Source organism: Chlamydotis macqueenii, chromosome 21, assembly GCF_036417535.1.
Source record: "Chlamydotis macqueenii isolate bChlMac1 chromosome 21, bChlMac1.mat, whole genome shotgun sequence".
In the NCBI taxonomy this organism is placed as follows: domain Eukaryota; kingdom Metazoa; phylum Chordata; class Aves; order Otidiformes; family Otididae; genus Chlamydotis; species Chlamydotis macqueenii.
In genome coordinates this window covers 5,577,912-5,592,047 of record NC_141576.1, presented here as the reverse complement: position 1 = coordinate 5,592,047, position 14,136 = coordinate 5,577,912, and the positions used below count along the sequence as shown (strand labels likewise).

The following is a 14,136-nucleotide window of genomic DNA, read 5'->3' as shown; positions in this document are numbered from 1 at the left end:
GTCTGCTCCTGCCGCCCAGGCCCCGAGGCCTCTGGGCGCCTCCCTTGACGAAACAGAAATCAAACAAAATTACAGAAATAGGGCAAGAGCATTTGCCTAATAGACTCCCCGAGCAGGAGCAGGAGGAGGAGCGCAGTGCTGCCAGATCTCCAACCTGCAATCTGGGAGCCAGCGCCCTGAGCCCACATGAATCCAGAGCACGGCCCCAGGCCCCGGGGTCAGCTCCAGCGAAGGAGGGAGAAACTGCCAAGAAAATGGGATAAGCATAAAAAAACAAAGGTAGAAGAGACACACAAAGGGGGATGTCCCACATATCAGAGTGACTCACCCCCTGCTCAGCCCTGGCACACTGTCTGCGGGGAAAGCATTAAACTGTAATAATAATAATAAATTAATCATCCTTCCCCCTCCCATTGCACTTTTCATCTGAGGATCTCTGAGCACCTGGCAAACATTAATTACTGAGAGCTCCCGACGCCCCTGGGAGGGTGGGAAGGGACAAGGAGAGATCTCTTCACCTGCCGCGAAAGGGCAGCAGCGGACGGCGCGGCTCTCGCCCTGGCACGGCGGCGCGGTTCAGAGCAGGATGAGGGGTGCTGCTGTCCCTCCAGTGCTCCTGGGGACAGGGGGTCTGGGAGCCTCCTCGTGCCAGGGCATGGTGGGAGACAGCTTTTCCTCCGGGAAGGTCCGTACCCTGAAGGGATGGTGGAAGAAGGGGAGATGCTGCCTGAATGGGGGGCACGGGGGTCCTCAAAGGATCAAAAAGCTCCAGAGCCTCTGAGAGAGGAAAGAACAAACTTTTCTTGGGTAAGAGGCAAAGGAGGGAGGATGGGGAAATAAAGCCTGATCCTGTGACTGGAGATCGCCGAGATAGGAAATCAGGCCTTGCCGTTGCGTCAGCTGCAGGGCGTGGACTTCACCTGAAAAAACACCTTGGCGAGTTGTTCCTGCAAGGAGGAGCGGGAGGGACAGTGGGAAGTCTGCGGGGGGGATCCTCGGGGTGTGTTTAGGTTGTGTGTGTGGGTTCATGTGTGTCATGGTCTGTGGATACGCGTGTGTTTGACTGGGAGCGAGCACAGCGTATCATTTTCTTTGTTGGAGCGCATATGCATGTTGCGTGTGCGTGCTGGGACGGGAGGGGTGGGGAACGTTTGGATGCGGATGTGTGAACGTGCTCGGCTCGGTGCATGTAGAACAGGTATGTTTGGAGGGTCTGTGCGGCTGCATGTGTGCGGTGACACATCTGTGTTACGGTGTGCGTTCCCTCTCGTGAGGAGTCGGGAATGCAGCTGGGACCGCTCTCCGAGGGAGCAGCGGTGGTGAGCAGAACTCACTTGAAAAAAACAAACCTTGCTCACTGCTTAAATATTAAGTTCGCAGGAGAAGTGGACATGGAGAAATCTGGGTGATGCGAGGTGCAGTGAACTTATGGGACCCGGCAGCAACCTCCCACCTGAAAGAAACCCTTGGGTCCAAACTGAGCTCTTACAAAGCCAGAGATAAGCCAGCACAAACATTTCTGGCACTCTCCATCGCTTCCCAGGGCCGGATATTCCCTGGCAGGTGCTGTAGCATCTGACTAGGGCGTAAGGACCAGGGTGGGCTCTGGCGAGGGTTGCGCGTGACATTAGCTGGCCTGGTGTCCGTGTTGGGGCCGAGTGAAACGCAGGCAGGCGGGATTTTTAAAGGCAGCACGGGGTGACAGTGGTGGTCGGAGCCGATGGCAGGGTCAGAAACCCGCGGGGGAAGTGGCGGCGATGCCGATGACGCTTTGCCCTTGCCCCAGGTGGGAAGGGGAGCCCGGTGCCGGGGCTCGGCTCGGGAGCTGCTTGGCTGGGCTCCCGGTGGCTGGGCAGCACCGGAGCAGGGCACGCTTGCCTCCTGCCTGCCACTGCTGTCCCACCGCGCTTCCTGGCCCGGGGGGTCCCCGGCTGGCTCTGTTTCACTAGCCTCTTAATTTTTTTTTTTTTTTTCCTGGGAAAAGCCACAATACTTGTGGTTTTCACAAATGACTCCCCCTCTCCTCTTCCTTCTCCCTGCCCTCTGGCCTGGTGCGCTGCTCCTGTGTTTTTCACCCGCGCGGACGCGGCGCTTGCTGGGAGCTGGGCTAGGCGATGAGCCGCGGTGGCAGCGGTGGCTCTCTGGGCTCAGGACGCTCTCCGTGCGCAGCGTGTCCTGCAAACAGACCTGGGCTCCTTCCAGCCCTGTGACAAACCTGTCCGGCCACTTTTGGCGAGTCGCTTCCCTGGCTGGTGCCTCAGTTTCCCCATCCCTGCAGTGGGGTGATGATGCTGGCCTCCTTTGAAAAGCACATGGAGTTCTGCTTATAAAAAGGATTTAAGAGCTGGTGAGCTCACGGACTGCTCCCCGGCCCTGGTGAGAAGCCCTGCTCTGCCAAAACCCGCGGAGCCAAAGGTGGCGTGTTCACAAAAACAGCCTACAACCTGCTCAAAATACCTATTTAATCAGGTAAATAATCTGCTCGTTTGTTTTAAAGAAAGAGGCTTATATCTGTGTTTACCCAACACGCCTCTTAGAACCTCCCTCACATTCTTTGCTACTTAGAAAAATAAAGCAACAAAAAATGAGGAAATTCGCTGCAAAAGAAAAACCACCCCTCCTGTGGGCCAAGGGCTCCCGCGGCGGAGCAGCGCTGGCTTCCTGCGGGGCGTTGGGCAAGATGCTTTAACGTCCAGGATTGTGACACCGGCGGCGAGTACCCCACGGGCTCCAGCCCTCCTCGGTGCCGTGCCCCGGACACGCGTGGGACAGCCTTGCCGCCCCGGACACGCGTGGGACGGCCCTGCCCTTGCCCGAGGGCTGCAGGTCCTGCCCCCCCCCCCCCCCAAACCCCCGCCCCGGGAGGTGGCGGCGTGGTCGCTCGCCCCTCGCCGGCGGCTCCTTCCTCGCCTGCTGCCGCCACGCCACGCGTGGGTCCCGCACTCCCCGCCCGCTCCTTCCCGCGGGGCACCGCGGCCGCTTCGCTCGGGCCGGTCCCGGCGGGCACCCCGCGGCCCTGCCTGCCCCCGGGTGCGGGGCTTCCCGGGCCGGGCCGGGCCCGCCCCAGCTGACCCCGCCGCCGCCGCCGCGGCCCCGCACCTGCCCCCCGCGCGGGGGCGTGTCCGCCCGCCGCCAGTCACCGCCCCCCGCGGCGGCCGGCGCCCGCCCCCGGCCCCGCTGCCAAAGTGACTGGGAGAGGGACCGGCACGGCAATGACATCAGTGCTTTAAACAACTTGTTATTCGGGAGCAATCAGCTGCAATTAGGTATTAATTAAGTATTATGAAAGTTGATTATTTAAGTGAATTCGGCTTTCGTCTCTCCGACTATGGTAAGTGCGGCACAATTGTCCTTTCCCCCCCCCCCCCCGCCTCCTCCCGCAGCCCCCGGTCGGTGCCGCTGCCCCCCGCGCCGAGCGCTCCCTGCCCCGGCCGCTCCCCCCGCACCCCACACCCCTCCGGCTCCGCGGGGCCGGGCCGCCGCGCTCGCTTCCTCCGGTGTCCGGTGCCGCCGCAGCGAAACTTTTCCCGGGTGCGGGGCGGGTGCGAGGGGCTGCCGGGCCGAGCGGGGCGCGGGGGCGGCACCAGGTGCTGCCGGGGGCTCGCCGCCTCTTTCGCTTTTCTTTCGCTTCTCTCACGGAAGTTGGCTTCCTCTCCTCCCGCCGCCCCGGCCCCGCTCTCCCCCGGCCCGGCCCGGCGAGGTGAGGTGAACCGGGGGCTCCGCTCCGCCGGCTCCTTCCCGGCAGCGGGGCGAGGCGCGGGCTGGCCGGGAGAGGATGCGGAGGGGAAGTTTGTGGGGGTTTTGAAATGATTCCGCGTTTATATTGGTTGTAAGTTGTGTGGGTTGTTTTCTCTTTCATTTCGTTCCCTTTCTGAGCTCCGGCGTCTCGTTGGTAAAGGTTGCTTGTCAGGTTCTTGTGCTGGCTAAATGAAAAGGAATTTAATTTATTTGGGACAAGGCAGTGGCAGATGAAGAGGCTGCTTATTACATTTAATGAGTTTTGTTTTTTTTTTTTTTTTTTTTTTCCAACCTGGGCATATCTGGGATGGGTTTGTTTTTGTCCTTCCAGGGGAGGTATGTGAGACCTCCCCCACCCCTTCGCATCGCGCAGGGAGGAGGAACGGTGGCCGGACTGGGGTAATGTTTTGGTTTTAGATTACAGGCCTCAGCATTAGGGCTGGGTGTGTTTTTTTGGCTGTAGCTTTCTGTGGCGCATCCCCTGGTTTTTGATGGGGTATCAGGACGAGGAGCAGGGGCTGGCCTGGCGCTGGGCTGGGCGGGTGCGCGGGCTCGGCTGGGTGTGGTGGTGGACCGGGCTCCATCGGGCTGCGGCCCGATTGCAGCCGGGGCCTCAGGGGCTCGCTGTGCTGGTGGGTTTTCCAGCCCGTGGCCAGTCTGGGGCAGGGTCTCGTTTAGATTTCACAAAGTGGGCAAATTCAGAGTTTGATAGGAATCCCTTGGCCGTGTTACCTCCCTCTTTGGAACCCGGTCTCACCGCTTCAGCCCCGTACCTGCTAACACAACTGTACCTGCTCCTCCAAAATGGTGTAAACCATTCCTTCCTGTTTCAAAACTAAATGGCAGCGATGGGCCAAATGGGCCTGCGCTGGCGATCCGCCACGGTCCACGTAATCGCTGCCAAAGCGTATGTGTACGTGTGTGTGTGGTGTTTTTTTTAATAAGGAGTAAGATGGTAATAAACTGGTTGATGATTGACTGGGCCTGAACTATGTACTCTGATATTTTGATGGAGAGGATAATTTTGTCGTCGTTTATTCCATTTATTTATTTATTTCTATCATTGATATCAGGAACCCAGCGGCTCGGGAACTGCTTCCACCCGCGAGCGCGACGTGCCGGCTCTGGCTGGGTCCGGCCGTGGGCGTGTGGCTGCCTCCCTTCTAGATCAAGGAGCTGGGAGGCTGCGTGGGCAGCCCGGGATTTAAGGATGTGGTGAAACTGCAGGAGGGCAAATGCTTTAAAGACTAATAAACAGTGATTTACCCCTGATCCCCATCTCCGGGAGCTCTGGCGGCGCGGAGATGGGATCAGCAGGCGGCTGCCCCGCGTTCCCGGCCGGGCTTGGCCCCGCGGCCGGCGAGGCGCTGCCCCCTGCCGGCTGGAGCCCTGCCCGCTGGCCAATGGGCCCCCGCGCCCGGCCCCCGCCCCCGCCCTGCCCCGCTCCCCAAAAAGGGCCTGCAACGCCTTCCCGCCAAAAGGGACCCTCCTCCTCCTCGGAAGTTTGGTGGGCGCTTGGCCTTCCCGCCACCGCCGCGCCCGGGTAACCGCGCGGGTTTCGGTGCTCCGGTGTGGGAACCCGGGGCCGCAGTAAGCCATGGAAATGAGGATCTGGGAGATCTGTTGAAGTCAGCATTACAGTCTGTGTGTGGGTGAACCCGTCTTGTCATGATCTTGGGGCAAAGACCTGCCCCATAATCACCACCTCTAGCCCTTATCTGCTTGGGCCGGCTTATCTCCCTCAGTCGCTGCCTCCTGAATTCTCTCCAAGCCCTCAGGCTGTGCCTCCCCGGAGGCCGTGCCCGAGGGCTGCTCACACGAGCTGCCAGCTGGCGCGGGCGAGTCCGGAGGGGTTTCTTTCCCAGAGGGAGCGGGTATGTGGGGTCTGACGGTCTGCTCTTGCTGAGGCCTTTCTCAGCTCACTCAGTCCTTGCGTGGACCTTCTAGGGCCAGGAGCGTTCGTAGTGGTTAAGGGCTGGAAAGAATTCATGGACTGAGTCCATCCGCCCGGGATCGTGGTGAGATGTTCTCTACATGTGACTTTCTGCAAGTCTGGTTGTAAATATCTTGAGTGACTGGGCACCTGTCACTTCCTTTGGGAAACTGTTCCCCAGCCTAATTATCCTTGGTATGAGATTACAGGAACTGATCTCAGAACGTGGACCAAGAAGCCTATGGTAAACGGGTGGAGAAACACCCAATTTTCCACTCACAGGGTCATTTTGTGACTTTGTTTTGTCAAATCGCTGTTGTTGTTTGGAACACCCAGTGGATAGGAACACCTTCTCTGAGCTGCTGCCAACTTTTTTTTTTTTTTTTTTTTGACAGTACAGATTTTTGGAGAGACATTGGCTGAGTCAGGGTTGGTATCACTCCTGTGCTGAGCTCATGGTCTGCAGAAGGTTCACGGGCAGTTTGTTTGGGTGTTCGGGTGGCTTTCCAGCAGTCCTAGAAGATGCTTGTTGAGTGCAAAGCATTTGAGTGCTTAAGCCTACCTAGTGAAGACTCTTCCTTGGGAGAGGCTTTACCCAGGCAGGGATTAACCTTCTTGTCATGGTGTTAAGCAGGGCCTACTTATTACTTGAAGAGCGTGCTTCAAAGCCGGTTGGAGTCTGTAGGAGGGTTTCTACTGATTTGGCGCTGCAGAGTGATAACTCACAGAAAGACCAGAAAGTTGATCCTTGAGATAATAAACTTCTGTTTCCCCGCCTGCAGCCTGTCTGCTGGGTCCTGTTCCTTCCAAGCCAGGTCTGCTACCGCCAGAGTGGGGTCTGCTGATGTGTGCAGGTACTGCATCCTTCCGCTGGGAAACACGGTGTCCGAGAAGGGGAGAGGCAACGCGCACTGAAACCGGCTGTGAATGATACAGATGCCTTGGCTGGAAGGGGTCAAATATTTAATACGTAGCTTCCGTATCATCACTTTCCCTTTCTGTTTTCCTGGACTACTTATGCTTCCGCTCTCAGTCCTCCTTCCCGCTCTCAGAAAAGACTCTCTGAGCTGGGAATTTGTTTCAGAACTTTTCCCTGTGCAGCCTTGTCTGCCCCGCTTCCCATGCTGCCGGAGCGCTCGGCTGTCCTCGCAACGGGTGCCTTTGTGGCCACCCTGACTCTCCCTCTGACATCAGTCACACCCCTGGGCTGCTGCATAGCCTACAATTTAGGTTTCCCTCTGAAAAGTTGGTTGAAAGTATCTAGAAAGTAATGAAAAGTCCTGTGGGAGGTGAAGACAACCACTGCCCGAGCTGCATCTCCCACCTCCACCTGGGCTCCTTCCCTCCCTCCCAGGGGTTGAAGACGCAGCCGTTCCCAGGGTTTGGGAGCTCAGGTGCCACCCAGGGCTCAGCTCCCAGAAGCGCTGACATGGCAGAGGCCGCGCTGGCCGATCCAGCTGGGATTTGGGAGAAGCCGTGTCCTCGTCCTCGGCTGTACTTTTGCAAAGCAAAGAGGGGGGCAGAGGAAGGCTTGGCTGGAAGCAGAGGAGGGGCAGAACCTACAGCCAAAAGTCCCACGTGGCACCGTCTCCTCCCCTCCGGTTCAATGCGGACTGGATCAATTTGGACGTCTTCAGCAATAAAAAATGCCGATGTCGTCCTAATTCACCAGGCCCCGAGATGACAGCAAATTTACATTTTTTAATTAAACTAGCAGCCAGTTTTTATGAGAGGGGGCTGGGTTATGCAAATCAAATGGTTGTGTACGAAAGATTAGGAGAGTTTGGGAATAAATTCCACAAATGCTAATAAAAAAAAAAGAGAGAAAATGAGAGGGGGGAGGGAGAGGGACATTGTTCCATTAGCCCCTTTTAGACTGATTTCCCTAGGGAGAAGGCAATGGGGGGTGAGAGATGGCGGCGGCTTTCAGAGACAGGTAAAATCCATTTTGAGGATTGAGAGCCCCTTGGACCAGGACCTTGTTGCTCCCTGTTTCCTCTCGCAGGGGAGATGGAGGCAGACATCGGTAGCAAAAGAAAAACTTGCCAGCTTCTAATCCCTGTTCCTGCTTGACCGGTGATCTTATGGACTGAAACACCCGCCGGCGCTGGGGAGCTGGAGGCTTCGTCACAGTGGTGTTGCAGGAGGGTGGACCTGGTGGGGTGACGGAGCAGTTCCTGGGTGGGCAAAGCCCAGACTCTGGAGCTGCTCCTGTTGGGGACCATCCTTGGGCTGAGCTGAGACCAAGAGCAGGGCTGGTGGTTGGGATCGGTACCCCGGAGCTACCCCCACTCTTCTGTGCGGCTTTTGCTGGTGGGCTGCTGGTCCCTGGCAGGAGCTTGCTGGTTAGTCCGGCAGTAACTGTGATGGCAGCTGTGGGGCTGGGCTGCCCTTCCGCACAAGCACAGGCTTCGTCTGTGGAGCAGAGCGTGTTTTGGAGAGGGACGATGATGCTTTTCCCTTCCCCAAACTGTAGACCCCTTGTTGCCCATCCATAGGGCTCTCAGCGGGCTGAGCCCAGCTGTTAACTTCTCTTCCCAGTGCCTTGACCTGGCCCGAGCCTCCTTCTCAAGAGGTTTCCTATCTTTCTTCATGTGGTGATTCCAGAAAATAAAACAGTTTGTCCAGTCTTTTCAGGAACAAGTAGTTACAGTGAACCAAAAACATGCACTTCACTCGTGTAAAATATGTTCTTGTTTAAATTTCCCAAAGAATTCTGAGTTCTCATTATGTTTGGGAGTTAGGTATGGTGGCCAGGTACCAAAGCAATTGTTTGCTCTGCCATGGAGAAACACAACCAGAATATTTCTGGAGGCTGGGAAACTTCTTAAAGCTTCCAGTCCTAAGGCAGTTTCATGCAGAGAACGAAAGCTGAACAACCCGTGTAGGCTGGCAAGAGAGAGCGAGGGGTGGAGAGAAGGAGATACAAGGAAAAGAGGATGGGAAGAGTAAAGTCACTGGGTGCGTTTTATGGCAATCCCCTGAGGATTTGGTGCCTCACTAGAGAATTTTGCCACCCATTCCTGGTTTTGGGGTGTGAAATAATGATTCACCTACGTGCACATGTTTGGCTTTGGAGAGGTGACATTTTAGCAGAGGCTCTTGTGAAATCGGGAAAAACTCCGCTGGAGCATTTCTGGAGGTGTTCCCCACACCCAACACCTACGTCCCCGTCACCCTGTCCTGCACATGCACATCTGCCCCGGACACTCGCCCACTTCCACGCTCCTGGACGCTCACGTGCCCCGTGTCGGTGTTGTGCTGAACTCTGAGTTGCTCTGTCTGGACATCGCCTTCCTCCGCGCTCCGGTTCTGTGGGCTTGTGTCATGGTGGTGATCCATGGATCTTTCTTAGCAGCAAGAGAAGACCGGTATGGTCTGTGCCCTGTGCGTTGGGTGCCCCTGGGCTCCCACGGCTCCTGCCGTGCGTCTCCCACTGTTCCTGCTGCCGGGGGGGAACGCTGGCCTTGGCAGCAGGCTTGGTCCGCAGCCGCAGGCAGTTGTACAGGGGATTTTTGTAACACGAGTTTCTGAGCTGAACCGGGGCCAAGTTCAGCCTAAATCTAACAAAGAAAGCTCCAGAACAGGTCTGTGATTTGGTGTGGGATGAATAACTCCTAATCTATAAAGTGGGCATAATCATACTCCCCTGTGCAGCCCAGAGCCAGGGCCGGGCGCTTCAGTGATGGAGATAAGTGAATGAGGGCTGGCTGCTCTCCACGGATGGGTGCGGGGGTCGGCAGGAGCGCTCCTCCCTCCAGCCGGGGTGTGGTGGCTGGGGCGTGGGAGAGCCGAGCCCGCTCCCGCTTCCCGGGAGCTCCTGCGCCCGCCTGACCCGTGGCACCCTCGACGTCCCGGCAGCTGCAGCGCCGCAGGCACCCCTGGGTCCAGGGCGGGGTGTCGCGCACCCGCAAGGGGGGCTCTCCAGGACGTGGGCAGGGCGATGCAGAGCTCCAGCTGGGCTCTTCTGTTGTAATGGTGCTGCGGTGTCAGCCCCTCTCCCTCTGGCTGGGCCAGGGCAGAGCAGAGGAAGAACCAGGAACTTTCAGCTTCCATACATGGGAAACTGTCAAAAGCCAGGTAGCAGCACCAGCTTTTGTCTGGTATTTCCAGAAAAACCCGGCGGGACCTGGCATCCCAGGGCATAATTTATTATGGAAAAATAAAATAATAAAGTCCCAATCCCTTTGAGGCCTGACTCATAGAAGCATCTTCTCATTAAAGCAGCTCCACCTCTCCGCATGGTGTTTGCCAGCACCGTGCCCGTATGAATCCGCGCCCTGAGCCGGCCCGCCCAGGGCCACCCTCCTCCTCCTCGCTGCCTTCCCCAGCACACCTCTCCTCCAGCACCCCTTCCCCTATCTGGAGGAGCACGACCAGTTCCACATCTCAAGCCAACTTCTCCCCAGGCCTCCTTTCTTCAGGCCAGGGGGATGTTTTGTAGACAAACGTCTTCATCTTTTCACCCGCCTCCCACCCCCTGCGCTCTCAAGTTCTCTGGGCACGGCCCTGGCTCCCACGTCCCCCTCTCCCTGCCATGTGGTGTGGAGGTGTGCGTGGTATCTTTCCATGGCTTTAAGCTCTCTTCCAAGTGGCCCTCTGCAAGCAGGGAAAGGAGAGGAAGCTGCTCCTGGAGTAATTACCATCTGCATGTCCCGGAGGCAGGCAGCAGATGTTAGCAGAGGAGGACTGGGTTGGAAGAGGATGAGGGAACGGAGACTGAGGAGAGAGGGTCCAATTTTTCTCCTTGATTGCACGTGAATATTTTTAACAGAATGACAGTTTTGCAAAGTTGTTCCATGTGCTTGGAAACTTTCAGGGAAAGCTCCCTTGCTCTCTTGCTGTGTTTTCCCTCATTCCCTCGTGCATTTCTCAGCCGTTTTCTGTGCTGCACTCTTTAACTCTTCTGACTAAACAGCTTTCCTTTACGTCCTCCTTCCTTTCCTTATTCCCACAGTCCCGTCACTCTTCGTCACCCTCCTAAACTTCCCATTCTGCCTTTGATTCTGTCTTGGTTTTCCTTTCCTTCCACCCGCCCCCCCACCTCCCTTCCATTATCTTACTCTTATTTTTCCTTTCCCCATTTGTCTGTGGGCTGATATTCAGATGAGCAAACTTCCTCCAGTTACAGGAGGTCATGAATATTAGGATTTTTCTATAAAACGATGAAATATGGCTCAAATTACTTTAAAGAATAGAGCCCGTTTCATAAACCACCTGCTGGTTTTTTGAGAGAAAGCACAACCACGCTCGCCTGTGTGCTTCAAGCAATTGTCTCTCATCTCCACCTTGCCAAGCTTTGCCGTTCCAATTTCTTCTTCTGAATTTGTTGCTCTTGGTGGAGTACGTCTGCTCTTCCCAGACTGCCAGCACCCAGCGAGTCTGGGTTTGGACAGGTTGGGACAGGACGGCGATTCTGGCAGGATCCTCAATACTTTGGACGATGGTTTGTGATTGTGCCTTTTTTTTATTGCAGTGAGCTTATTTTGGGGGATTTATTTTTGTTTTCAACAACATTTTGGTCAGAAAACTCCTTGCCTCTCGGTTTGACTGGGAGGGGGATGTCATATTCACGTAGCACCCAGTGGGGCATGGAGACCCACAGACACCCCTCCCTTCTCCATGTCTGGCTGGTGTGGACCACCCCTCTCCCCGGGTCGTGAGGAGGGCTGTGGTGGAGGTGTCCTGCTCAGGCCTGGACACCAGCCCGGGGCTGTGGCCATACCCCCCAGCTTTCACGGTAAGCCTCTGCGTGTGCTGAGGCTGAGCCGAGCCCTCGTTCCAAACTGAGCTGTCAGGGCTGGTTTTAGTACAGCCCGGCTCACCGCTCAGGCTGGGAGTTTAGTTTGTCTGTTCCTGGTGAGGCGAGTGCTGTGTCTGCAGCATCCCAAGAAATAAGTTAGAATAGATGTGTGCCGGAGGTGAGTCCCTGAGCCAGGCAGGTGCCCTCTGCGGGGACGGGGGTGCGCGCTGCTGTCCCCTTCCTCCCAGCCATGTGGCTTCGGAGCTGTGAGCGCAGCGGGTGCAGACGCCCTTTCTCCTGAGACCTCAGAGAGCCAGGTGTGTGCTCCATCACATCCTATCCTGCCCGTGGTCCTGGCTGTGTTTGGCCGGGCAGTGCCCTGCCTTTGCCAGTGCCAGCGCAGCTGGGCCGTGAGCCCATTAGTGGGGACGGGGAGAGCGGTGGAGCGGTGCCCCAGGGGCCTGGAGGGGCACGGGCAGACGGGTCTCTGCGCTCCGCTTGGGAGCTGCTGTGAGGCAGGTGTGGGCCATGCCCACGGGGACAAAAGAGGACACCAGCTTCTCTCAGACTTGTGTTTCGTTTTCAGTCCGGCCTATTTACAGTCATCATAGTTGCTATTTTTTCCCCAGTTACATGGATGTGTCTTCCATCTTGCCTGAGCAAACCTCTCCGTTTTCCGCCCGTCTGTCCTGGGAGGCACACAGCATCGTCCCTCCTGGGCAGAGACCACTCTTCTCCAAGGAGGCTCCTCTTGGCCATGCGCTCCTTCCAGGAGCCCGGCGCGGCCCTGCCGCCCTCTCCCACCCAGCCCGGCGTTTCCCTGGACAGAAACCGCGTACGCAGCCTGGGCTGTGTGAACACGGAGTTTGTTTTGCCAGGGTGACCTGTTTAATCATCTCATTTTCTGGTGGCCGTTTATTCCTCGTTTCCACGGTTACAGCCCCATTAAGAGGAGAAGCAATAAGGCAGCGAGTCAAACAGGTAATAAAAACATTAAAGCCATGTGCGCACTGGGAGGGAGGGAGGGCGAGCGGCACTCAGTGAGACGAGACGGGCCGTGCCAGGGAGACAGAAGGGTCGCGGGGAGCCTCCGTTCCCAACCGCTGCAGGGCCCTGACTGCCAACACGGCATCCTGCAGCATCCCACCCCGCTCCCTCGGAGCAGCTGCCGCTCAGGACGGCCTCGTGGGTGTCAGCGTGCTGCGCTCACTGCCGCTGTGCTGCTAACGCAGAGCTGCGAGTGCGCACAAGCGCTTGAAATCAGAGTATTTTTGCAGCTGTATTTTATCTCAGGGCTGTGACTGCCTGGCAGAAGTTGTAGCTTGCCGTTCCTGTGCAGTCACCGTGATGCTTGTCGGCCCAAACGTTTGCTGTGTGGTACTTGTCGGGGTCCCTGCTGTTACCGGGGTCAGCTGCACTGCTACCCCAAGGAGCACAGCTCTGCCGAGTTGTGCCTCTGCGCAGTTCCTGAAGTGATGCTGACTGTTCGAAACACCGCACTAAGGTATTTACAGCTAGCTACCCAAACCAGCACAGCCTGGGGTACCACGGCAGTGCTGTGAGGCTCTCCTCGGCAGAGTAAGTCTCTGTTTCGGGAAGGTTGCAACCTCCAGGAGAAGGTCAGGCTCCATGGAGACAGGACAGCTAGGTCTGTGCTCCTTGGAGACTGTGGGGAGCGGGTGGGAGCTGTTCCCCCTGGGAGCGGTGGGAATGCCTTATGGGTGAAGCTAGAAACGGAGGGAACGCTGCGGAGGGCAGGCAGCATAGCTGTGAGTTCCCTGTCTTCTGCTAGGCGGAATCCCCAGATTTCTGTTTTTCCATTGTGAGCTCGTAAAAGGAAAGTAGCAACGTTCAGCAGCCTAAAGCAACTTCTCTAGAGCGAGGAGAAGGCAGAAGAGCCCTGCTGTCTCAAGAAAAAGAAGGGAGTTGCTTTCAGAGCAGCTCGCTTCCCTCCAGGCAGTGCTCCTCAGGGGTCTTGGTGACCCCTTTTGTGACTGTGCTTGTTATCCCAGACCTGACTGTCAGCGAGGAGATTGTGACCTGTCTCCCTTGGGAAACTGCGGGATGGATGTACTTTCGGGTATAAAACCATGACCTGACTACAAAAACCAGCAGAGTTACTTTTTGTTATCATTTCCCAGTGGCCGTGGAGGCCAAGTGGCATTGGATCTCAGATGAAGGTGTTAGCGAGTGAGTTGCCGTTTTTAATACAGGTCTTTCGTGCGCGGGCCAGTAGCTGTCCCTGATGGTTGAATGGAGATTGAAATGGTGTCACTAAGAAATAATTTTAAAACTTCCTTGGACTCTGCAAGCCTGAGGATTGGATTTTCAAAGCCACTCTGTGTTGGCCAAATTCTGTTTCTTTGGGGTTGGAGGTTGATCTAAATTGCCCCGTCTCGGAGCAGCGAGGAAGGCTGGGGTCTCGCAGACCTGCCCTGGGCTGGGGAGTACAGGCTTTGCAAAGCTGCTCGTCGTAGAACTGGTCTGTGAGCTGACTTGGTAATTAAGTATGAAAACGATTCTCCAGGACCCACTCCCACTGATGTGAAGGGCTCCGTCCACTCCTGAGAGCGCGGAGCGGGGTTTGACCTTTCTTTGTGTGATCTCTGGTTACGCCATGTTGTGCGGTGCATTACCCAGGGTAGGTACAAACCCTGATGCTTTCTGCAAGCTGCTTACAATTAATGGGCTTAGGGAAAACAAGCAAACCGTGTGGCTGAAC

The 14,136-nt window shown here is 56.7% G+C and overlaps 1 protein-coding gene across 4 annotated transcripts in view; it reads left to right on the top strand.

Annotated features, from left to right (window-relative positions):
- Positions 1 to 3,210: 3,210 nt before the first annotated feature.
- Positions 3,211 to 14,136, top strand: part of CASZ1 (castor zinc finger 1) — a 93,941-nt gene continuing 83,015 nt past the window's right edge. For 3 of the 4 annotated variants that reach the window (XM_086764598.1, XM_086764600.1, XM_086764597.1), the window contains exon 1: positions 3,211 to 3,331. In XM_086764598.1, the coding sequence (XP_086620724.1) occupies positions 3,283 to 3,331 (49 nt within the window). In that variant the 5' untranslated portion in view covers positions 3,211 to 3,282. The remainder of the gene's footprint in view (positions 3,332 to 14,136) is intronic. The other variant, XM_086764599.1, reaches the window with a different exon arrangement.